Raw genomic sequence first — 25872 nt, forward strand, 5'->3', positions numbered from 1 at the left:
GGCGCGCGCGTCTCCAGGCGAAACCGAGGTAGCGATGGCTCGCTTGTCCTCCGAGGCCCCTACGCCAAAGCCGCCAACTTCCGGACTTGCCGAATCAACCCAGCCATCTCGGGCAAAACATCTACCGAATCATTAAATATTCATTAGCGTGAGGTGGGCGGGGCAGGGGGAAGAGAGGCGACTACAGCCTTCCTGGCCATTTTTTATCTGGGTGGAGTTTGAGTGGGGCCGCGCCTACTTTAGCGCTCACGGAATAGACCAATTTCGGTCCTGATGGTGAGAGGAAGTAGGTGCGATTCAATGAAGATAAAACATGTTCCAGAGTAGGAAAAAAATGGTATCCATTGGTCTTTTATATTGTAACAATGGAGGGTGTAATATTTAGGGGAAGAAGAAGCGGGGACGGGGATGGAGGTAGCCACAATGAGACTACAAAAAGTTCTTTCCTCCCCCTCCAATTTAATATTATCCAGAAGGAAGACGTGCGGCCCGGAAAGAGAGGCTTAACGTCCAAAGCACGTGCCCCCTACGTATCCGCGCTTACGGCCTCCTGGCGCAAAGGAGGGCGGGAAGGGAAGGGGCGGGGGAAGTAAGGGGCCGAGTCTATAAAGGATGGTGCTCTGGGGCGCTCTCTTCAGAAGCGCTGAGAGCGCGGCTGGGACGGTTGGTGAGGAATGGTCTCCCGGAAGGCGAAGAGACAAACTGCTGTCGCTTCGGCCGTTAAGGAGCCCGGTTACTTATTTAATATTTCCTTTTTCTGTCCCAAGGATTTTTCTTTAGCCCCTTAAAAGCATTTTTTGGGGGGAGGGAGGTAAAAGCCCTGGAAAAGGGAAGGAGAGAAGGTTCCTTTTGCTTTTTTTCGTACTTCCTAGGTCCTTTTCGTCCTCCTTCCCTCGCCTGCTGGCATTTCCTCGCGACCCCAGGAGGTCTTACCCGGTGGCCGCCCCAGCGGGTACTGGGCGCCGAGGCAGAGGCAGCGCCGGGTTTTTGTAGGGAGGTTTGCGCCTGCGCGGCGGGCCTGCCTCAGCCATGCACGGTGGGGGACCTCCCTCTGGGGATAGCGCATGCCCACTACGAACTATCAAGCGCGTGCAATTCGGAGTCCTCAGTCCAGATGAACTGGTAAGCAACACCTCTTACTCGGGACTTAGCCTCGGGTTGTGGCGGGGCATATATCGAAACATGTTTTAGCCTTTTATGGAAACCTTAATATATCTTTCTGCAAAGTACGAGAGTTGCCATAAAAGTAGTTTTATTTTAGCCCAGGAAATATTGCATCAAAGACTTGATCAAGCGCAGTTCTTCTAAAGTTGATTGGTGGGATGAGTGCTTGTAAAGTTAACTGTTAAATTGGGAAACGTTCTCAGAACTGAGTGTCTGGGTTGCATTACATCTCATGTCGCATCTGTTAGTATTATTTGATTAGCTTTTGGGGAAAGGGATTATCGTGTGATGAAGTTAGTAAATTGGGGTTTAGGAAAATGATGGAGATTTGAATCCATAAAACTATAACTGCTGTCAGGGGCTGAGTTTGTACTTGGAGCAGAGCCCCCAAAAGATCAAGGAGGCATCATTGGTCCTGTTTAATAAGAGACTTATATAAGAAGGTCTTCAGATGGTGGAAATTTTTGTTTTTGAGATGTTTGAGAGTTTAAAGGGGAGGCATTCTAGGTCTATATCTTCTTCAAGCATTAATAAAGTTATTTTTTCCAAGAATCCAGGTTGCTCAGAATCCCAGGTCTTGAATGATTTCTCTAAAATGGGAATAATACTAATGTGTTGTGTTGTGTTTTGTTTTGTTTTGTTTTCCCTCTTGAGAGGCAGTATGACCTAGAAGGCTAGCTTTGGAGTAAAGAATCAATTCCTTTAGCTCTAACTATGTGCCACTAGCACTGTTCTGGGGTCAGGGCAGTTCCTGTCCTATAATGTAATTGAAAAAGACCTCATAAGCCTTGCCTCTTAAACTAACTGTGATAATGGACAAGTCAATTATCTATTTTCAATCAAATTTTTAAGATACAGATTGTAATAGAGTTGATATTTTGGCTAGATATTCTATTTACTGAAGGATTGTTGCAAGAATAAGATACTAAAGAATATGAAGCATTTTGTAAATCTTTAAACTATGTAAAATCTATTCAATTTTCACTAGAAATAATTGGCTATATGACTCGTGGGAACGTCAGAAGACTTTATTTATTTATGCAAGCATTTACTTAACATCCTACTCTGTGCTATTAGAAAATAGATAACAAAAAAAAAAAATCCCTGCTCTTAAGGAGCTTACATTTTAATAGGGGAGACAAATACATGTGCAAGTGTGTGGCAAAAAAAAGATGGTGAAAAAGAGAGAAGGCAATTAGGAAAGGCTTTATGTTTGAACTTTTTATCTTGAGTGGGGATTTTTCTGAGATGAATTAAAAGACAGATTACATACCAGGTATGGGGATGGCCAGTCCAAAATATGGAGGAAAGAAATGATAACCTTTGGGAGGGGAAAAACAGAATGCCAGATTGTTGGATTGAAGAGTTCCGGAGGAAAGGAATAACTAGAAAGCTGGAAATAGATGGGGACCAGATTTGAAGATTTTAAAAAGCAGAACAGAAATTTTTACTTTTTGATCCTTGAAATATTGAGAACCACTGGAATTTTTCAGGTATGGGGAAATGGCATGATCAGATCTATTTAGATAATTATTTAACTGTTATGACTTAGTTTCTTCATTGTAAAATGAGAAGGTCTAGGTGTCCTCTAATATGCTATTTTATCTCTTAATCTAGACTGATCTGTGTGGCCCAATTGCAGGATTTCAAATTCTGGTATCCTCATAAATGTCACAAACTCAAATTAATGGAAAGACAAGTGCTATATAAGGATGGACAGATCTGCATAACTGATAACTGCCTGAATTGATGTTGAGGGAACGTTTGAGCTTGAATTCAAACTTTTTTTCACACTCCCTTCTCTTTCTCCTTTCACTCTCCTCTCCTTAAAGTGCCAGCATCTTTTCTGGACTTCATGTATAGATAGATCCTAGTCAGTGTTTTTCACCTCATCCCTATGTGTCTTCTTGCTTCCCTCCAATGTTCAATGTTTTTCATGCACCTCCAATTTATTTACAAGTTTAGTCAGTAATCTGTTTTGGAGATGGAGGGGAGGCCATGTTCTCATAAATAGGAAAGGGGCAAAGTCTAGAACCTTCTCTAACCAGAAATCCCCAAAGACCCTTAAAAGCTCTGTAGCATCCAAACAGTTTCAAAAAAATGTAATTCTTTATCCTTTCCAGTCTCTTAGAAAAAGGGATCCTTAAACTGAAGCTAGGGAAGACAGGACAGGACATAAAGCCCCTCAAGAGTTTACATGCTGTTGGAGACAATATGTGTGTGTATGTATTGCTGGGCTTTAATAAAGTACCTGCTATATAAGAATTGTGGGTGGAGCAGAGTTATCTGTGAGGGAGATTTAAAGTTTAAGTAAGGCAAGATCTGAGAAGCACAGGAAAACTTGGATTCAAATTCTGTTTCTGACACAGGCTTTATAATCATAGGTAGATCACTTAATCTCCAAGCTACTATTTAGTAATAAAGGAGCGCTGCGGCTCTTCAGAGAAAAGAGTGCACTCTTGTGAAGGGAGTATGGTAGGAATTTCTAGAATATAAAATAACTAAGAGGTTTCAGCAAAAGTACTAATTATGATGGGGAAATTTAGTTTGGGGATGGGGATCAGGGAAGGCTTCATGGAGCATGTGGATTTAAAAAAAAAAAAAGATTTTAGACAAGGAGGAAGGAAAATAAAGGACATTTCAGTTGTAGGGAATGTGGTGAACATGGAGGCAGGAAAGCCAAACATAATACAATTTAATGGTGTTATCAAAAGTAAACAACTTAAGTAATTTACTTAACTGCTTATTCCTCAATTAGTGATAATGTTAAAGTAGCCTACTCATCTCTGTTACCTTTTGAGGCCTCCCCCTTTTAATTCTTTGGACCTGTCCCAATCAGACAGTATCATCATCTTGTTTTTTAAAAAGATGGACACTGGTTTCAGGGAGGAATTTGGAGTTATTAAAGGACTGCAATTTCAGTCTTCTCCCCTGTTAATTTCTAGCCCAATTCACTGAACAATGATCGGTACACTATGTGTGTGTACTGATCAACTCTTTTGTTTTTTCCTATTTATGAATAAGTAGAGTGAACTTTTTGAATTGTGGATCATCTCATTTAGAAAATACCTCCACAGTCTGCACAATTAGCACAATGTCATCAGCAAACAGAAACATCTGTGTGACCTCATAGTGTATAGAGAGACTCCCTCTTCCATTTGGATTCTTTTGTATATATAGGTTAAAGGTAATTAACCCACATTCTTTTGGTAACAAGACCTCAGATCATTTTCTAGCTTTTTGGTATCTACTTTTTGCTTGGGTGTTGATCTTCAACTCTGAATTGTATTCTTCCTGTTCTGAGTATACTCAGTCTCCAGGCTAAGTGTTCTTCCTTGACTTTGTTTTTGTTAGTATCCTTTCTCTTCCTTAAGCAGAAGTGCTGGAATGTAGTGATTACATTAAGTCTTGGACCCAGGTTCTTTGATGAAAAAAATCGTTTATCATAAAAATCTTTATAAATCTTTCCCATTTAAAAAAATAAAAAACTGTTTTTCTAGTTTTTCATTTGATAATGCCCCTAAAATAATTTTTCTGCATTGATTTTCCAAACTTTCTGTAAACTTTTTTCCCCTCTACTAATTCTTGTAGTTTTAAGAAATGATGCTACTTACAACCTTCCTCCATGGAATCTTAAAATATTTTTATTCAGAGCCAATGTTACTCTTGTATCTGCATGGCAAGGAAATCAAATGTTTGTTATCTGAGGCAATTTCTAGGCTCTTTAGTGCTAATTGATTTACATTGGTTAAACTTAGCAATATCTATTCTTATTTCACATTTTTCTTAGTAGAAAAATATGTCAAATTAGTCAGCTCAGCCTCACCTGTTTTTATTCTTGAATTTTAGAATTTATTTTACTTGTCTTTTTTATTCATGAACTTTAGAATAGATTTTAATCTTTGCTCTAAATTGGTGGTCCAACTATATAAAGATAGCTAATAGGAAATAATTATCATATCAGTAACTAGTTATTTGTCAAGATATAATCTGTTTCCTTTTTTGTGATGTTTGGTGTTCACCCATGTCTAGTACCTTCCAATTATCTTCTCAAAGATATCGAAGTATATAGGTATGGAGCTTTCTATATTCCTTCTCTATCATCTAGAAACCTTTGACCTCTTTGATTTCTTATTCCTTAACTTTTCCCACATATTTTTGGTAGTCTTGCTTTGAATGAAAGTCACTGAGTATTAGAATACATATTGACTTAATTTAGAGGTTCTAATTAAGTTTCTCAAAAAATTTCTCTACCGCCTTATTTCTCATATGTTGTCATCTTCAGATATTTTCATGATGGTTTTTCTATAAATGTTCCTTACAAGATGACCAAAAGAATATTTCCAGGAGAGAGGGAAAACTATACAAATGTTTTTAGTCACAACTGCTTCATTTCTGATAGTAAAAAGCTATGAACATATATGGGTTATAAGTACACAGAATAAATTATTCTGTCAAAATTATATTTGTTTTCTAATCAAAATAAGTAATTTGAATAATGTTCTATTTTGGGATCATTTATTCAGTTTGTTTATATTTGTTGTATATTATATTTTATAATTAAAAATTATTTAGGAATTATGAGAAGATGGCAGGATGTTAGGGTATCCCTGATCTCCCATAAATAATCCAATAAAGGTTATATAGGTTATATAAAGGGACAGTGGATAGAGCACTGACTCTGGAGTCAGGAGGACCCAAATTCAAATGTGATCTCATACACATTACACTAGCTATGTAGCCTTGGACAAGTCACTTAAGATCCATTGCTTTACAAAAAAATATATATTTTTTTTTTCAAAATGTACTTGAAAGAATAATGATAAAATCAAACAGGAGGTATTATGGGAAAAAGGCCACTATACTGCCTACCTGCACTGTATGCATACACATCCCAATCCTGGTAAAAAAAGATACCAATTTGTGCACATGTTTAACCTGTATGAAACTGTTTGCTGTCATGGGGAGGGGGAAGGCAAGGGAGGGAGGGAGAAAATTTTGGGACACAAAGTTTTACAAAAATGGATATTGAGAAATATCTTCACATGTATTTGGAAAAATAAAATACTTTTTTAAGGCACCAATTTGAAAAATAATAATTATCTCTAGATTCCATCTAGCATGCATGGGAAAATGGCAGAGATCAATCATCCTGGAGTGACAGTGAACTGTTAGGCAGAAACTCAATATGGAGGAGGTTGGGGCAAGAGGGAAGTCCAGAGCAGAATCAAGCTTGGGAACAACCCTTGAGATAGTTGGCAAGAGTCAAGTTTCTTAGCAAAAGGAAAAAGAAAAAAGATGCACCATAGTTGATCCTTGTGAAAGAGACACCTAAATCCCCTAATAATGACTGAGGAGCCTAAGTGGCATCCAGGGACCTAGGCATACACAGCAGGAGACAAGGCTAAATAATTAATACAGAAGGAGGGACAGTCTGGTCTTAGCTACCATATTCAGGAACAACCAGAGCTTGTCCTTGCCATTCAGGGGAGCAGAAGCTGATTCCCCTAATCTAGATATTGAGGCTATTGAGATTAGTGAATCACTTAAAACCTAGGTTGCTGTTTAGAAATCCCTTGGACTAAAATGTCCAGGGGGTAAACTTTGAGGAGTAACAACCCCACAATTCCCAGTAGAACCTCTTAAGGAAAAACAAAACAAAAAAAACCACACCTGACTCTGAAGATTATAAAAGTACCCAGAAGAGAGGAAACTAGGAAAATTGACACCTTAGAATAAGTGGTAGGAAAACTTACTTCAGACTTTTGAATACATTGAAAATTAGAGTGGACCAAAACTACTTAAACCAAAACAAAGAGAAAATCAAATATAATGTAATATTTTAAAAAATAACTGATCTGGACTTCAGGCCAAGGAGAGAAAATTGAACACCTTTAAAGAAAGGATTTCCAAACATTCCTGATGAAGTTAGAACTGAGTAAGTACATAGTAGCCAAGAGAAACTTTTTTTTTTTTTTTAAATTGGAAGGGGCTATGCAAGGATGAGTTGTTTATATGCTGTTAGAGGATTAAGAAACAAATGAATACTAAAAATCATACAGTAAGATCATAGAAAAAGGAAAATATACTAGAAGTTAGAAATGGGAGGAATAAGATTATTACCTAGGGGGAAAAAAGGAAGAAGGGAAAATATAACAGAGGTACATGGGGGTGAAGAATATTGAATACAATTACATGTCATTCCCTCCCCCCATCCCCATGCTACCATACATGTAAAAATCTTGATATTTAAAAATAGGAGAGAACAGGAGAGAGGTGCAGAATAACAGGGCAAGGTTTTCAAGGGAATAGTCATTGACAAAACAAACTCTAGTGTTATAGAGGAGGGTCAAGGATAGAAAGAAAATAAAAACCTGGGATCAGGGTCAAGCCAAAAGAAAGAGAAGAGCTATATTAGACCAAGAAAGAGCCAATTGACTTAAAAGCTCATAAGTATCAAATTCTGTTGGCCACTTTATTTGTGAAAAAAAGGGGTAGGAGCAAAGAGAAAAACTGAATGGAAGAAATAGACAACTAACAATCAAAACCATTTATCTGAATAGATTGACTTTATCTTGGACTTTAATCTTGATAATGTATTTATAAAACATACTTTAAAAGATTCATATATAGTTAAAAAGAGCAACTGAAACAATCATTTCATGTTTTAACTGAACTAAAAAAAAATCAGGTAATCATGATTTCAGATAAGGCTAGGCAAAAATATCTGAATTTATATCAGTACTTACAATACTAATAACATAAGAGCTAAGTACCTAAAAGAAAAATGAATGGAATTGGAAGAAATATAACTATAGTAGAGGGGAAACTTGCTGTATCTCTTTGTAGATTTCAACAAACCTAACTACAAGATTAAATAACCTGACTAGAATGTTAGAAAAATTAGAAATTGTAAGTCTCTTAAGATTTATAAAGTGGAATTGAAAGGAATTTAAAATAAAAATTTGCATTCTAAAGAATTTGTGGGTCAAAAAAATGATAAAAACAAGAAAAATGTCATGAATAACAATAGATGTCATACAAAAAATGATAAATATAGCTAAAACCATTTTTTAGGACAAATCTTAGATTTAAATGTTTCATTTAGGAAAAAAAGGAAGAATAAATCAATGATTTGGAGACAAGATTTAAAAAAACTTGAACAATCAACTCCCCTCCCCCCCACACACATCTCAACTAAGGAACAAAATAGAAATTCTGCAAATTAAAGAAGTGATAATAAAATTGATAGCAAAAAAACTCACTGAACTGATTTTTTTTTTTTTTTTTTTAAAGGAGCTTTTAGAGGTGAGGAATAGAACCTAATAAAATAGATTAAGTTAATCTGATTGTTGGGGAAAAGCAAATATAACGGGACAAAGAGAATTCACAAGTGAAAAGGAAATGAAATTGTAAAACTATTTTGCTCAGTTACTTGATAATTCAGGGGAAATGAATGCATGCTTATAAAAATTTAAGAAAAATGCTCAGATAAAGGAAAGAAATCTACTATTTAAAGAAAAATTGGACAAGTTACAAGTCAAGTCCCAAAGGGGGAGAAAACTTCAGAACTACATGGATTTACAAAAATAGTTGGACAGTCTAAAAAGAATTCCAATTATTAAAGTCTTTACTGTAATAGTTAAATATATTTATACCTGTGAGAGACAAAATAAAACCTTAACAATAATCCTAATGTGCATTATTAGCAGAAAAATTTTAAATATTAGCAAATAGACTAAAACAACTATATTAGATTGTACAATATGATTAGATTACATATAAACAAAGAATTCAGAGTTGGTTCAACATAAGGAAGAGACAATAAATGTAAAGATTGATGTGTTCAAATGCTTGGGTTTAATGGTGACTAATAGTTTCTGACTATGGTATTTTATTGAGACCTTCCTAGATAGAGTGCTCGCTCTCTCTCTCCTAAAGAGAAGGGGCTAAGGCTTGCCTTTTTTTTTTTTTTTTTTTTTTAACCAATTTCTATCTTTTTTTATGTGCTTTGCAATTAGTGAGTGCTTTAATCAGTGCTTATTCATTTCTCTCAGGTCCCAGGTCTCATTTATTTTAAAGAACTTAATGCAGAAATTGTATATTAATACATCTGTCCGCCCTTGCTTCAGGAACTCCAGATATCTTAATTATTTTTTTCTCTTCTTCCCCCCAGAAACGAATGTCTGTGACAGAAGGTGGCATCAAGTATCCTGAGACAACAGAGGGGGGACGCCCCAAACTTGGGGGACTGATGGATCCTAGACAAGGAGTGATTGAGCGGACAGGACGTTGTCAGACATGTGCAGGCAAGTTGTGGAAAATCAGGAACTGGGTGTTTAAAAGAAAAGGGATCTTACTGGGCTGTGTATGTATATAGGTTGTTGGGGAAAAAACAGGCTGAGGATTTTCAAAGGCCTTTTATAAGACGAAAGTGAATTGAAAAGGCTGAGTTTATCTGGTTCTACAGGAAACATGACAGAATGTCCAGGCCACTTTGGGCACATTGAGCTGGCTAAACCTGTTTTCCATGTGGGTTTCTTGGTGAAGACAATGAAAGTTCTGCGCTGTGTCTGTTTCTTCTGTTCCAAGTTGCTTGTGGACTCAGTGAGTAGGGGAGTGGGCTCAAAGGCAAGGGTGGAAAGGAGTGATGACAATGCAGTCCCTTGACTACCTTGCTCTTTTCACCCTCAGAATAATCCAAAAATCAAAGATATACTGGGTAAATCAAAAGGACAACCAAAGAAAAGACTCACCCACGTCTATGACCTCTGCAAAGGCAAGAATATCTGCGAGGGAGGCGAGGAAATGGACAATAAGTTTGGAGTAGAACAGCCTGAAGGTGATGAAGATCTGACCAAAGAGAAGGTACCAACTACTTTTTGAAAGCCCCGAAGGAAGAAAGGACTTTGGGAAAAGAGAAGAGACAGAATGTAGCTAATTGTGTATGGAGGAGGAAAATGATGAGGAATAAGGGAAGGACAAATCTAGAGAGAAAGGGGGGAAATAGTGAGACTGGTGAATAACAAAACAAGATAGTCATAGGCCCAGAAGAAAAGCCAAGATAGTTAGGTTAGTGTTACTTGGATCTGGCCCATTTTAATTCTCCTTCCCCCTGCAGGGCCATGGTGGATGTGGGAGATACCAACCTCGAATTCGGCGCACTGGATTGGAGCTGTATGCAGAATGGAAGCATGTCAATGAGGACTCACAGGAAAAGAAAATCCTCCTCAGTCCTGAGCGTGTACATGAAATTTTCAAGCGAATCTCAGATGAAGAATGTTTCGTTTTAGGAATGGAGCCACGCTATGCTCGACCCGAATGGATGATTGTTACCGTTCTTCCTGTACCCCCTCTTTCTGTGCGGCCTGCTGTCGTTATGCAGGGTTCTGCCCGTAACCAGGTTAGAATGTTATAGGAAAGGAGGAGCAGGGAGAAAAAAAGTGATGGGAGAACTTATTGATGCCTGAGTCTCCTTAAGCCTTAAGCCTGTACTACTTTTCTCCAGGATGATCTGACACACAAGTTGGCTGACATTGTGAAGATCAACAATCAGTTGAGGCGGAATGAACAGAATGGAGCAGCAGCTCATGTGATTGCTGAGGATGTGAAATTGCTCCAGTTCCATGTGGCCACCATGGTGGACAATGAATTGCCTGGCCTGCCCAGAGTGAGTAAAGCACATCACCTTGGGAGACTATAGAAAAGGAATTTAGAAAATAACTGACTGGATGAAGTTGGCAAAGAGCTTGATTATTGGGGAAGGAAGCACAGAACATAGGACTACTAGGACATAGGAACTGAGAGATAATAAGGATTTCTGTATTCATTCCCCCTACTTTGATCTCTTCCTTCCAGGCAATGCAGAAGTCAGGTAGGCCCCTGAAGTCCCTGAAACAACGCTTGAAGGGCAAAGAAGGTCGAGTCCGTGGTAATCTGATGGGGAAACGAGTGGACTTCTCGGCTCGAACAGTCATCACACCTGATCCTAACCTTTCCATTGACCAAGTAGGCGTGCCTCGTTCTATTGCTGCCAACATGACCTTTGCAGAAATTGTCACCCCCTTCAACATTGACAGGTGTGATCATAGGAGTTATGAAGATTAGGGTCATGGGTACTTTAAAATAAATGCTTAAGAACATGTTAGGAAACTTATCAATATCCAGTGTGATTTACGTAGTGTGTTTTTTTAGGGGCAAAACAAGGATGGATAGGGAAGCATATGGAATTAGGGAGGTGTTAGTGGGGGGTTTATCCTTAGGAAAGGGAAATCTTATTTGTTAGAGAACAGAGAGGCATTTAGATCTGAGCCATATCTCCCCCTATTCTCAGACTTCAAGAGCTGGTACGGAGGGGAAACAGCCAGTACCCTGGAGCCAAATATATCATCCGAGATAATGGTGACCGCATTGATCTGCGCTTCCACCCCAAGCCTAGTGACCTTCACCTGCAAACTGGCTACAAGGTACTTGGATGCCTCTGTCATTTTCCTCAACTTAAAACTGGGATACTTTATAGAAATGGCCCTAATTCCCATAGTTCATAGTGCTAGAAGGTTATTGAGAATTACTTTGTTTCACCTAGTGACACATTAGGCATATTAGGAGATTCTAGCATTAGATGGTCGTTATGAGTAATGGGTGATAGAGATGAAGGAGACAGAACTGAAGTACAATGAAGGAAAAAAGTATGAGTCTGTAGAGATGAGAATGATAACTGTTTTATTGACAAATTTCCCATCTTCTTCCTCAGGTAGAGCGTCATATGTGTGATGGGGACATTGTCATCTTCAACCGGCAGCCAACACTGCACAAGATGTCCATGATGGGTCATAGAGTCCGCATCTTACCTTGGTCCACGTTTCGCCTGAATCTCAGGTCAGTCCAAGGATCAGATATTTAAATCCAGTAGACATTAGGAATGGTGAAAAATGTTAGAGTTAGGCTTAGGGCCTAATCCAATTGTTTTCCCCAGTGTGACAACGCCTTACAATGCAGACTTTGATGGAGATGAGATGAACCTGCACTTACCACAGTCTCTAGAGACAAGAGCAGAAATCCAGGAATTGGCCATGGTGCCCCGAATGATTGTTACACCCCAGAGCAACCGACCTGTAATGGGCATTGTGCAAGATACCCTTACAGCAGTGCGAAAGTTCACCAAGAGAGATGTCTTCCTAGAGAGGGTGAGCTGCCATGAAAATATAAGGCTTGGATTTAAAATAATTGAATCGATCTTGAGTTTAAAACTATCACTGCTTCTTCTTTCCCTTCTTGTTTGGCTTTTTGTCAGCAGACATTTATTACTTTTGATTACTGCCCTTGTTCAGAATGCCTGTCTTTGATATAGTTGGAAGGCTCAGAAATTTGGGGTAAAGCTTGTGGGTTCTAGACCTGTGGATTAAAACCTTAGATAATTCTTGGATCTTCCTCTTCTCCTACAGGGTGAAGTGATGAACCTATTAATGTTCCTTTCAACATGGGATGGAAAGGTACCCCAACCTGCCATCCTAAAGCCCCGACCTTTGTGGACAGGAAAACAGATCTTCTCCCTTATAGTGCCTGGGCACATCAATTGTATCCGAACTCACAGCACTCATCCTGATGATGAAGACAGTGGCCCTTACAAGCACATTTCTCCTGGGGACACTAAGGTGAGGCCAAGTATATTGGGATTCATGAAAAGTGTGGGGCTTGAAAATGTTGGGAGACCAAATTGTTAAGTGACTGGTTTGTTCCTAGGTGGTAGTGGAGAATGGGGAGCTCATCATGGGTATTCTGTGCAAGAAATCTCTGGGCACATCAGCTGGCTCACTTGTCCACATCTCATACCTAGAGATGGGCCATGACACTACCCGTCTTTTTTATTCCAACATTCAAACAGTCATCAATAACTGGCTTCTCATAGAAGGTAAGGATGGGGAGCAGGAGGCAGTGCTCCAACCAGTGCTTTTTTATCTAATGTTATCTTTCCCACTCCTTGCTATTAGTTCTCTTTATATACCTCTTTCTTCTCAGCTTCTTCTTGGGTTCCATACCCATCTGAAGTCTTAAAAGAATCCTTCATACTGACCCCTCAGACTGTATAGCTCATTTCTACCCCATGTGGGGAAACTGTTTCTGATATTACTCATGAACCTTAGGTCATACCATTGGCATTGGGGACTCCATCGCTGATGCCAAGACTTACCAGGACATTCAAAACACCATCAAGAAAGCCAAGCAAGATGTGATAGAGGTAAGAGGAGAAAGTCGAAGGAAGAAGCGAGTCTTTGGAAATGACGGGGATGTTAAGCATTTGAGTCAAAAAAGAAGAAAAATGAGGGAGAAAAAGATAAATGGGGTTTTTTTGTTTTGTTTTAATGCCAGGGCATCTCTTCATATCCCTAATTCCCTGTCTTTCTTATTCCCCAAATCCTAAAAAAATTTCCTTAGGTGATTGAGAAGGCACATAACAATGAACTAGAACCAACACCAGGAAACACTCTTCGACAAACATTTGAAAATCAGGTGAACCGAATCCTTAACGATGCAAGAGATAAAACTGGGTCCTCTGCCCAGAAGTCCCTGTCTGAATACAATAACTTCAAATCCATGGTTGTATCAGGAGCAAAGGGTTCCAAAATCAATATCTCCCAGGTGAGGAAATACTTTTTCTCTTCATAGGTGACAGGACTGTATTGATATAAGGGAAAGAGACAAAATATAGGCAGCTGGAGAAAAAGGGGGAAATTTGGGATTAAAGAGAAGTGGAACATAGTTATTCTTTTTTTTTTTTTTTTTTTTTAAATATATATATTTTATAATATTATCCCTTGTATTCATTTTTCCAAATTGCCCCCCCTCCCTCTATTCCCTCCCCCCGACGACAGGCAATACCATACATTTTACATGTGTTACAATATAGTCTAAGTAAATACATGTGTGTGAATATCATTTTCTTGTTGCACAATAAACATTAGAATCCGAAGGTACATGCAACCTGGGCAGACAGATATTAGTGCTAACAATTTACATTCGCTTCCCAGGGAACATAGTTATTCTTAAAAGAAGGTAACCTCTTTTTACTCAATCCTCAGGTTATTGCAGTAGTGGGACAACAGAATGTAGAAGGCAAGCGGATTCCATTTGGCTTCAAACATCGGACCCTTCCCCACTTCATCAAAGATGATTATGGTCCTGAGAGCCGAGGCTTTGTTGAGAACTCCTACTTGGCTGGTCTCACACCCACCGAGTTCTTCTTTCATGCTATGGGTGGGCGTGAAGGGCTTATTGACACTGCTGTCAAGACAGCTGAAACTGGTGAGTCCTTCAATTAATCTAGAAATCTTGAGGCAGACTGAAAGTTCCCCATGAAAAATTTTAATTTTTTTTACCCAGGGACTTTAGCTCCCAGCAGCCCATAAGAAAAATTTCAGAGGTAACTTGAAGCTATTGCTTAACTGTGGATTTCATATAACAACATAGAGCAAAAATATGCCCTTTTTGTTACTTTGGGGAGGCTTGAGGATGAATATTCTATTCTAATCTCAGCCTAATGTAAAGATGTGATAGACACACTATCATACCCTGGGCTTGGTTAATTGAGTCCCTAAGCACATAAGGCTGGTTCTACCTTAGGCCTTTTTTATCAACAACAAACAACAACATACAGGTTATGTTAACAAGAAAATAACAGGTTCAGTCACCAACAATTGCCCACATTCCTAAGCAGTAGTAAAGAAGAAAAATCTCTTTTTGACCAGGCTACATCCAGAGACGTCTGATCAAATCAATGGAGTCTGTGATGGTAAAATATGATGCAACAGTACGCAACTCTATCAACCAAGTGGTACAGTTACGTTATGGTGAAGATGGACTGGCTGGTGAAAGTGTTGAGTTCCAGAATCTAGCAACCCTCAAGCCTTCCAATAAGGCTTTTGAAAAAAAGTGAGTAAATGAAGGTCTTAGTGGTAACAGGATTCCAATGTTCCTGAATAGATATGGAATGAAGTAATGCTTTATTAGAGTGCCTTTTGGGTTTTTTTTTTTGTTTGTTTGTTTTATTTTGTTTTTATTTTGAATTTAAACAAACATGATGAACATTTTAATGTACAAAGTCCAAGAGAAAAGAGGATTATATAGGAAAAAACTTGTATTAATATCCATTTTTAAAAATTATTATTACATCTTTGTATTGGCAAAACATATGCATAGGTAATTTTTCAACATTGATCCTTGCAAACACTTCTGTTCCAACTTTTCACCTCCTTCCCTCTACCCCCTTCCCTAGATGGCAGGCAGTTCCATACATTTTAAACATGTTAAAAGTTAAATACAATATATGTATACATATTTATACATTTATCTTGTTGTACAAGAAAAATCTGATTTAGAAAGTAGGCAAAAATAACCTTGGAAGAAAAACAAAAATGTAAGCAAAGAACAACAGAAAGAATGCAAGTGCTATGTTGTGGTCCACACTCATTTGCAAGTGTTCTTTCGCTGGGCATAACTGGTTCTGTTCATCACTGATCAATTGGAACTGATTTGGATCCTCTCATTGCTGAAGATAGCCACTTCCATCAGAATTGATCCTCTTTTAGTATTGGATTTTGTTGTTGTTATTACAGTTTTTTATTTCCAAGATAATATGCATGGGTAATTTTTCAGCATTGACCTTTACAAAACCTTCTGTTCTAACTTTTCCCCTTCTTCCCCTCCTACCCTCTCTCCCAGATGGCAGGTAGACCAATATATGTTAAAATATGTTAAAATCTCATATAGCATTATTGTTGAAGTAACACTCACTTTTTTAAAGGTATTTTAACAATATTAATAAAACTCTTCTGTGTGTTTATCTCTTTATGAATAATTTCTCACTTCCCTACACTTTTTAAACACGTCACTATCATTCTTTCAGTAAAGACAGCATGATGTAGTGTATCTCCACCATTATGTAGGGACTGGACTGAATCACTTAGCCACAGTGGCAGCTCTTTGAGAATCTAAGTGGTAAAGGAGATTTTTTCACCCAGATGCTCCCCTTAACAACAAAATATAAGTCCAGTCACAAACAAATCCCCACATTCCTTTGTTATAAGCAGTAGTCAAGAAGAAAAGGAATATATTGGGTTATGTATGAAAGTGTATCTCATTTCATATCTCTAGTCTATTATGACTCTTTTCTAGATAACATGAAACATGATCCATTATCAGTCTTTTGAAGTGAAGATTGACTATTAACCAGAGTTCTGAAGTGTTACAGTTGATTTCTTTTATATTGATGTATGACCAGGTGGTCATCCTGGTTCTGTTCATTCTCTCTAAAGAGCATTTTAAAATTTCTTTCAATCTGTGCATTTAACCTCCTCTTTGAGTGATGTGTCTCCTTATGGAATCCTAAGTCTTTATGCCTTATACTTTGCAGCTCACTTGGCATAAGGATAATTCCAGTTTGTCATGCCATTACTATGCAGTAGGAAGATGTTGAACAAAAAAATTTTTATCCATATCCATAGAGGCAGAGTAATTTGCTAAGTGAATGCTCAGGGTATTGATAATGCCAGTTTTCCCATCTCTTAGGATGGGCTGCCCTGTAACTCCTTGAGCACTAGAGTGCATTAGTCTCTTTGTATTTGATTTTACCCCACAGGTTCCGTTTTGACTATACCAATGAGCGAGCATTGCGGCGTACTTTGCAAGAAGAATTAGTTAAGGATGTGTTGAGCAATGCCCACATCCAGAATGAGCTGGAGCGTGAATTTGAGCGAATGCGTGAGGACAGGGAAGTACTGAGAGTCATCTTCCCTACTGGAGATAGCAAGGTAAGATGTGACTTCATGGTACATTTGGTGAGAGCAGAGGTTGAAATGGGGAAATACGGCATGAAGGAATCTGGCTGAGGGCTAGCAACTAATCTTAGCTCAGTTCATTGACAATCTTGCTACTACCACCCTTTTCTTCATAGGTGGTTCTTCCGTGTAACTTACTTCGGATGATTTGGAATGCTCAGAAAATCTTCCACATAAACCCCCGCCTCCCCTCGGATCTGCACCCAATCAAGGTTGTTGATGGTGAGTAGTGAAACCAGATGTCTAGACTCATGAAACAAAAAATGGGGATATTGAATGGAGATAAATAAGTTAAGCTGGGGACTGGAAGACAGGTGTCCCAGTCTCGATCTACTTTTTTCTTAACTTCAGGTGTGAAGGAGTTGAGTAAGAAATTGGTGATTGTCAATGGAGAAGACCCTCTGAGCCGTCAGGCACAGGAAAATGCCACACTGCTCTTCAATATTCACTTGCGTTCCACTCTGTGCTCAAGGCGCATGGCAGAGGAGTTCAGACTCAGCGGGGAAGCCTTCGACTGGTTACTAGGGGAGATTGAATCCAAATTCAACCAGGCTATTGTGAGTGCTACCCTTCTCTTTGGGATCTCTAGGACAAAGGCTTCCTTTAACCACATTTTAAGGGATTTTTTTTTAAAAATTGAGATCCTTTGTTTTTACTTTGTCTTCATGTCCCAATATATTCCTCTGTCTTCCCCCAACCAAAGTAGGGATTGATGGAATAGTGCATATGCTGTTTGATTTGGATAATATGTTGGGTCACTTTTGTTGGACTGCTTAAAAAAAAAAAATCTTGGATGATCAAAGATATGCCAAAATAAGTATGCATATATGACTAACAACAAAGGTGGTTTCATTTTTATTGTGCTTGTTTTCTCTACTAAGGAAAATGGCCATTTATAGGGGAAATGACAGAATAAAAATGTCTGTCAACAACTAAAATAAATAAGGAGTAAGAATACACAGCAATATTTAAATCAAGTGAAGGGACACCTTATGTACTTAAGGCATGTAAATGGAATTGCTAAGTAGCTGTCAATAATATTTGAAAGAGCCTGGAAAACTAGAGAGGTATATCACAAGATTGTCAAAAGGACATGTGTTCTAATTTCCAAAATGGGGAAGAGAACAGAGGAAACTAGATTTACTGAGACAATTCTAGAATAGATAATTGACAAGGTCAGCAAACATACTAAAAAGGAAGCAATGACTACAAAGAACCAGCATGGCTTCATCAAGAGCAGTTCATGACAGTATAAAATTATTTCTTTTTTTAAGAGGGTTTTTTTGTTTTGTTTTGTTTTTGTTTTTTTTTTGTTATTGTTGTTGTTTTGTTTTAATACTAAGTTTGGATAGGTAAGGAGAATACTGTTGACAGTCTGTAGGCCATGCCCAAATCTGACACACAACCCCTTTTAGTGTATGGTTCATGATAAAATTTTTATTTTAAAATGGGAAACCATTTAAAACCAGCTTGAGGGCTATCCAAAAATAGGTTATAGGCCAGAGTAAATATGCTCAGGCATATTTCTTAAATTTACAAATCATGCTAAGCTAGGGATGATAGTGTTAACTAAGTTAAAGCATGGGGTTGAGTTTGTTTATATGATATTCAGTAGGACTACATGTAAAGTTTTACAATTGGGTATCAAACAACTTTAAAAGTGAAGATTTATCTAGAAAGATCAAGTGCTAAAAATGTGCTTGGGGAACACACTATGAAGGCTTTTATTTGTTAAGCCCCTCACATTTTCTGTTTCTATCCCAGCTTCTTGAAGAATTTAGGGAAGAGGGAGTGAAAAGCTACATCCTCTTGCTTCACTTGCTAATGAGATATGAAGGAAGGATTAGTTTATTTAATCCTGTTCACATTGATTTTTCCTCATCCATCAGGCCCATCCTGGAGAAATGGTGGGAGCTCTGGCAGCCCAGTCCCTGGGGGAGCCAGCCACCCAGATGACCTTGAACACTTTTCACTATGCTGGTGTGTCTGCCAAGAATGTAACATTGGGTGTGCCCCGACTCAAGGAACTTATCAACATTTCTAAGAAGCCTAAGACACCCTCACTCACTGTGTTCTTGTTGGGTCAATCTGCCCGTGATGCTGAGAGAGCCAAGGTAGGATTGGGAATCCAGGGAAACCATTGAGTGCATTAGAGGGATGGCAAAATCCAACTGCTATAAAAGGCATTTGGAATTTCTTCCAACAATGGTGGCCATTGTAGGCCTTATCAAATGTGATATTGGCTTCACTCATGGGTTCTGTGTAATAACATTTCTAGGCTTTGAGTATCTGGTTCTTTTTCCACATTGGTGGTAGATAAAACTGATTCTGTTATGGTAGTCATGCATGTGCCTACACTTTGTCCAGGATATCTTGTGCCGACTGGAACACACAACTTTGAGGAAGGTAACAGCTAACACTGCCATCTACTACGATCCTAATCCCCAAAGCACAGTAGTAGCAGAGGATCAGGAGTGGGTCAATGTCTACTATGAAATGCCTGACTTTGATGTTGCCCGAATTTCACCCTGGTTACTTCGAGTAGAGTTGGACCGTAAACACATGACAGATCGAAAACTGACTATGGAGCAGATTGCTGAGAAAATAAATGCAGGTAAGCTTGGAAAGCAGTGATCAATTCAGCCTTGTCACCTTTCATAGTTAGAGCTGCTGGCATCTGAAATCTGGTTAGACCCTTCCAAGTAGAAGACATTATCCTTATCTTTGAGATCCTGGAGCATTGACTTCTAGTCTGAAAGAAGATGTTTAATCTTCCTGTTTTATTTTACAAGTCCTGCTAATGGAATTGAAATGTTAGTTTTATCTCTTTCTTCAGCTCTTTTTAAAATAGTTTCTTCTACTCTTTAGTTTCTTACCCTTTATTTCAGTTTTTTGCCCCATTCCAATTTTTCTCACAATTACTTGTTTACTTCATTTGAAATGGGATTCTAGAAAGTAAAAGAAAACCTAATTTTATACGTGCTCTGTGAAAAAAGAGGGACAGGAAGAGGAGTGAAATGAGTCACTTAAAGAATAAACTAGAGATACAAAGAGTTCTGTTAATAAAAGCAAATAGAGGCAAAAAACTTCATATTAACAGGTTTTGGTGATGACCTAAACTGCATCTTCAATGATGACAATGCAGAGAAGCTGGTACTCAGAATTCGAATCATGAACAGTGATGAAAACAAGATGCAAGAGGTAACAGGGATTGAAGAAACTCTAGGTTTCTGAGTAGGGTAAGGGTTCTGTGGGCCTGCATGGAGATTTAGAAAGTTGGATATCAGGATTGCAGTTTAGAATAACACCAGAACATTTGGATCTAACTTATCTTTTTTCTTTATACTTTCCACAGGAAGAAGAAGTGGTGGATAAGATGGATGATGACGTCTTTCTCCGTTGCATTGAGTCCAATATGTTGACGGATATGACATTGCAGGGCATCGAACAAATCAGCAAGGTTCTAACCTAGGCACATACCTCTTATTGTTATTTTTTCCTTGCTGATCACCTTTTAATCTCATGCCCTCTTTCTCTAGGTATATATGCACTTGCCTCAGACAGACAATAAGAAGAAGATCATTATCACAGAAGATGGAGAGTTCAAAGCACTGCAGGAATGGATTCTAGAAACAGATGGAGTGAGTCTGATGCGTGTATTGAGTGAGAAGGATGTGGATCCTGTACGCACCACATCCAATGATATTGTGGAGATCTTCACGGTAAGGACCTCTGTTGGTATTGGCTCAGGAAAGATATCAAACTATGTCGTTACATTAGATAGTTATCCAAAGTCTAATCTTTCTCTTTGCCATGGCTGAAACTTTTTTTTTCTCCTGTTACAAATGGTTTTCATGGTCTTATTTCTCTTCCTCCTTTATTTCATACTTCCCCATTACTTCTGCCTCAGGGAAGGCTTTCATGATAAGAAGAGGTATGAAATAGATGTTGTCTCTCCTTCACTCCTGTGACTACTCAGTTTTCCAGTTGTCATTTATTGCTATTTACATAGGAGTCTCTTTAGTTTTGAGTCTCCTGTTACCACTTTGGAAGGAGGGCAAGACAGAGCCAGGTAGCTGATGAGTCAAAAAGCATTTATTAAATGGCCTGCTGTATGCTGGGCACTGTACTAAGATAATGGGGACATAAAGATACAAGTGAAATGGTAAATTGTGAAGATAAATAATTTGGGGGAGGGCACTAAGGCAGGCGGGTTTAAATACTTGCCCAAGGTCACACAGCTAGGAAGTGTTTAGTATCTTTGGCCAAATTTCAAATTTTACTCAGATCATTCAGGTCTTCCTGACTTCAGGGCTGGTGCTCTATCCACTATACTAATTAACTGTCCCAAGATGTATAATTTTTAATCCTAACTGTCTGTCTTTTAACAGGTGCTAGGCATTGAGGCTGTGAGAAAGGCATTAGAGCGGGAACTCTATCATGTGATTTCCTTTGATGGGTCATATGTCAACTACCGCCATTTGGCCCTACTTTGTGACACCATGACTTGCCGTGGGCATTTGATGGCCATTACCCGGCATGGCGTCAACCGACAAGATACAGGACCCCTCATGAAGTGTTCCTTTGAAGAGACGGTAATAGCCGATACTTCTGGGGAAAGGTAGAATGAAAGGTGGGCAAGAAGTCTTGAAAGTAGTGAGAGGGTTGTGAAAAGGGAAGAAGAGAGATCCTAGTGTCTAGAGGAGATGATTGGACTTGGGGCCTATGCTTTGTGACAATGCTGGCAGTCCTGTGCTCTTAACCTTCTCTTTGCCCTTTTGTCAGGTGGATGTGCTGATGGAGGCTGCAGCCCATGGAGAGAGTGACCCCATGAAAGGTGTGTCTGAAAACATCATGCTTGGCCAGCTGGCCCCTGCTGGAACAGGCTGCTTTGATCTCTTACTGGATGCTGAGAAATGCAAGTATGGCATGGAGATCCCCACTAACATTCCTGGCCTGGGAGCAGCTGGACGTAAGTATTGGGGCCATTCCATTGGAGGTGCCATAAAACACTTGAATTTGGGTCAAAAGGCCTAAGTGACATCAGGCCTTCAGAACCTGACATTTTTATTTTGTTTCTTAACAGCTACTGGCATGTTCTTTGGCTCAGCCCCCAGTCCTATGGGGGGGATGTCTCCTGCCATGACTCCCTGGAACCAGGGGGCCACCCCTGCTTATGGAGCCTGGTCCCCTAGTGTTGGTGAGTACCTTTAACCCAGAGAAAGGATTGAATAAATTTCTCTAGGCTGTGCACACCCTAATAGATCCCTATATAAAATTAATCTATTTTTGAATGAATTAGGAAAGTGATGGTAATGGGAGAGAGCTAATGGAGAGGTAATTGTGAGAGGAAAGAGGCCTGGAAGCAGTGGTTGATGAATGAATTTGTGGAATTTACTTTTGTTTGGCCCTAACCTCAGTTTTGTGGGGGGGGCGGTGTGTTTCTTTCTGCATGCAGGGAGTGGGATGACTCCTGGAGCTGCTGGCTTCTCCCCTAGTGCTGCATCAGATGCTAGTGGCTTTAGCCCTGGATATTCCCCAGCCTGGTCCCCTACACCTGGCTCCCCAGGATCTCCAGGCCCTTCAAGCCCTTATATCCCTTCACCAGGTGAGTGAACATCAGGATCCAAGTTTATATCTTTATATATCCATTCTGGGTCAGCATTTTGTTTATGCTCATCTATCTTGTTTCCTTTCTCACAGGTGGAGCCATGTCTCCCAGCTATTCACCAACATCTCCAGCTTATGAGCCCCGGTCTCCAGGGGGTTATACCCCTCAGAGTCCTTCCTATTCTCCTACTTCTCCCTCCTACTCACCCACCTCTCCCAGCTATTCTCCAACCAGCCCCAACTATAGTCCCACCTCTCCCAGCTACTCTCCCACCTCTCCTAGCTACTCTCCCACCTCTCCTAGTTACTCTCCCACCTCTCCTAGCTACTCCCCCACCTCTCCCAGCTACTCCCCCACCTCTCCCAGCTACTCCCCCACCTCTCCCAGCTACTCCCCCACCTCTCCCAGCTACTCCCCCACCTCTCCCAGCTATTCCCCCACCTCTCCCAGCTACTCTCCCACCTCTCCCAGCTATTCTCCCACTTCTCCCAGCTATTCCCCTACCTCTCCTAGCTACTCCCCCACTTCTCCCAGCTATTCCCCAACTTCTCCCAGCTACTCCCCCACCTCCCCTAACTATTCACCTACCAGCCCCAACTATACCCCAACATCACCTAGCTATAGTCCAACTTCTCCTAGCTACTCACCCACCAGCCCCAACTATACCCCTACAAGCCCCAACTATAGTCCTACCTCCCCCAGCTACTCTCCTACTTCCCCCAGTTACTCTCCAACCTCACCTAGCTATTCTCCCTCAAGCCCACGCTATACACCACAGTCCCCAACCTATACTCCAAGCTCTCCTAGTTACAGCCCCAGCTCCCCCAGCTATAGTCCCACTTCACCTAAGTATACCCCAACCAGTCCTTCCTATAGCCCCAGTTCTCCAGAGTATACACCAACATCCCCCAAGTACTCGCCCACCAGCCCCAAGTACTCGCCCACCAGCCCCAAGTATTCGCCCACTAGCCCTACTTACTCTCCTACCACCCCAAAATATTCACCTACATCTCCTACTTACTCACCAACCTCACCAGTCTATACTCCAACCTCCCCCAAGTACTCCCCTACCTCCCCCACCTATTCACCAACTTCCCCCAAATATTCGCCAACCAGCCCAACTTATTCACCCACCTCTCCCAAGGGTTCTACCTACTCTCCCACCTCACCTGGCTATTCTCCAACTAGTCCTACCTATAGCCTTACCAGCCCAGCCATCAGCCCCGACGACAGTGATGAGGAAAACTGAGGGGGTGTTGGAGATGCTGGAAGCTGGAAGATGGGAGAGTTCAAAACCAAGTTATTTTCACTCTTTCCCTGCCACTTCCAAGATGACTCCCAATGACCTTCCAGTTCCTACCCTGATTTTTAATCTTATTCTAGATGGGTATTTTTTCCATTTGGTTTTTTGATTGTGCTTTCTTGGTATCATCTATTTGTTCTGATCTTCCCCACACCCGGTTCCTTAGAGACTGAGGGTAGAAAGAGTGACCCAGGACTTGCCCCTAGCCCTGTCCTCAGGAGGGGGCCCTAAGGTTGTTTGGTAGAAGTGGGGAAAGAAGAGATTGTAAAACCTGAAGAGGAGGGGATCTTACTTGTCCATGGGGGGGTCACATGCTCTTTTCAGGCAGCATGATGCTGCTTTTTGTCTGTTTATTTTATTAAAGTTTAAATAAAAGTTTTACTAATTTTGACCAAAAAATGTGTGGAAACATTTCTTTGATGACAGGAATGAGTAGGAATTTTTAAAAATGAGGATAGCATCTTCACTGCCTAAAAATGAATAATACTCACTTAACTCCTTGGGATTCTACTGACATCTAGTGGTTAAGTAGTAATAGTCTAGAAGGGGTGGGAAGAATTTGGACTAGGAAAAAAAAATTAATATTAAAATTTCACTGGACATTAAATTTTATTCCCGAATCTTGGAACTGGAACACATTTCAGAAGTCATCTCATCCAAGCCTCTTTGTTTCACCTCAAAACTTTTTATCAATAAAATAACAAATCAAGTCATTATTAATCAGAGAAATGCAAATTAAGACAACTCTGAGATACCCTACACACCTCTCCGATTGGCTAGAATGACAGGGAAAGATGAGAATGTAGGAGGGGATGTGGGAAAACAGACACACTGATACATTGTTGGTGGAATTGTGAATACATCCAGCCATTCTAGAGAATAATTTGGAACTATGCTCAAAAAGTTATCAAACTGCATTCTCTTTGATCTAGCAGTGTTAATACTGGGTTTATATCCCAAAAAGATAGTAAAAGAGGGAAAGGGACCTGTATGTGTAAGAATGTTTGTGGCAGCCCTCTTTGTAGTGGCCAGAAACTGGAAACTGAGTGGATGCCCATCAATTGGAGAATGGCTGAATAAATTGTGGTAGATGAATATTATGGAACATTATTGTTCTGTTAGAAATGTCCAGCAGGATGATTTCAGAAAGGCCTGGAGAGACTTACATGAACTGATGCTGAGTGAAATGAGCAGGACCAGGAGATCATTATACACTTCAACAACAATACTGTATGATGATCAATTCTGATGGACGTGGCTATTTTCAACAATGAGATGATGAACCAAATCCGTTCCAATAGAGTAATAATGAACTGAACCAGCTACACCCAGCAAAAGAACTCTGGGAGATGACTATGAACCACTACATAGAATTCCCAATCCCTCTATTTTTGTCCACCTACATTTTTGATTTTCTTCACAGGCTAATTGTACATTATTTCAAAGTCCGATTCTTTCTGTACATCAAAATAACTGTATGGACATGTATACATATATTGTGTATACAACTTAATACTTTAACATATTTAACATGTATTGGTCAACCTGCCATCTGGGGGAGGGGGTGGGAGGAAGGAAGAAGGGGAAAAGTTGGAACAAAAGATTTTGCAACTGTCAATGCTGAAAAATTACCCATGCATATATCTTGTAAATAAAAAGCTATAATAAAAAATAACAAATCCAGAAAAGACTTAAAGGCTAGAGTTAGGTGGTAGAATTAGTGGCAGAACTACTATTTTTACCATTGTTGAATTATTTCAGTCATGTCTGATTCTTTGTGGCCCTCATTTGGGTTTTCTTCGCAGATACTGGATTGGTTTTCCATTTCCTTCTGTAGTTCATTTTATAGATGAGGAAAGTGAGACAAATAGGATGACTTGTCCAGGGTCGCACAGCTAGCAAGTATCCAAGGCTGGATTGGAGCTCATAGATTTTTAACTCCAGGCCTGACAATATATCCA

The 25872-nt window shown here is 39.7% G+C and overlaps 1 protein-coding gene across 1 annotated transcript; it reads left to right on the forward strand.

The window, feature by feature from the left end:
- The first annotated feature begins 636 nt into the window (after positions 1 to 636).
- On the forward strand, positions 637 to 24310 carry POLR2A (RNA polymerase II subunit A). Its single transcript, XM_074311801.1, has 29 exons — positions 637 to 1122; positions 9341 to 9473; positions 9635 to 9771; positions 9859 to 10032; positions 10286 to 10567; positions 10673 to 10834; positions 11023 to 11243; positions 11498 to 11630; positions 11918 to 12042; positions 12140 to 12350; positions 12609 to 12818; positions 12907 to 13075; positions 13308 to 13402; positions 13600 to 13803; positions 14244 to 14466; positions 14910 to 15093; positions 16799 to 16970; positions 17114 to 17219; positions 17349 to 17554; positions 18887 to 19111; positions 19365 to 19611; positions 20098 to 20198; positions 20353 to 20457; positions 20537 to 20719; positions 21389 to 21592; positions 21783 to 21969; positions 22084 to 22197; positions 22456 to 22605; positions 22701 to 24310. Exons 1-29 carry the CDS (start codon positions 1030 to 1032, stop codon positions 23855 to 23857), a joined length of 5913 nt encoding a protein of 1970 aa, XP_074167902.1. The 5' UTR covers positions 637 to 1029; the 3' UTR covers positions 23858 to 24310.
- Positions 24311 to 25872: the final 1562 nt, after the last annotated feature.

This window comes from Sminthopsis crassicaudata, chromosome 4, assembly GCF_048593235.1.
Source record: "Sminthopsis crassicaudata isolate SCR6 chromosome 4, ASM4859323v1, whole genome shotgun sequence".
In the NCBI taxonomy this organism is placed as follows: domain Eukaryota; kingdom Metazoa; phylum Chordata; class Mammalia; order Dasyuromorphia; family Dasyuridae; genus Sminthopsis; species Sminthopsis crassicaudata.

Excerpts from the sequence above, each read along its gene's own strand:
- POLR2A (XM_074311801.1), top strand. The coding sequence starts at position 1,030 with ATGCACGGTGGGGGACCTCCCTCTGGGGATAGCGCATGCCCACTACGA. Across the intron at positions 9,474-9,634 it reads ACGTTGTCAGACATGTGCAG|GAAACATGACAGAATGTCCA; the intron begins GCAAGTTGTGGA and ends CTGGTTCTACAG. Across the intron at positions 13,076-13,307 it reads TAACTGGCTTCTCATAGAAG|GTCATACCATTGGCATTGGG; the intron begins GTAAGGATGGGG and ends CATGAACCTTAG.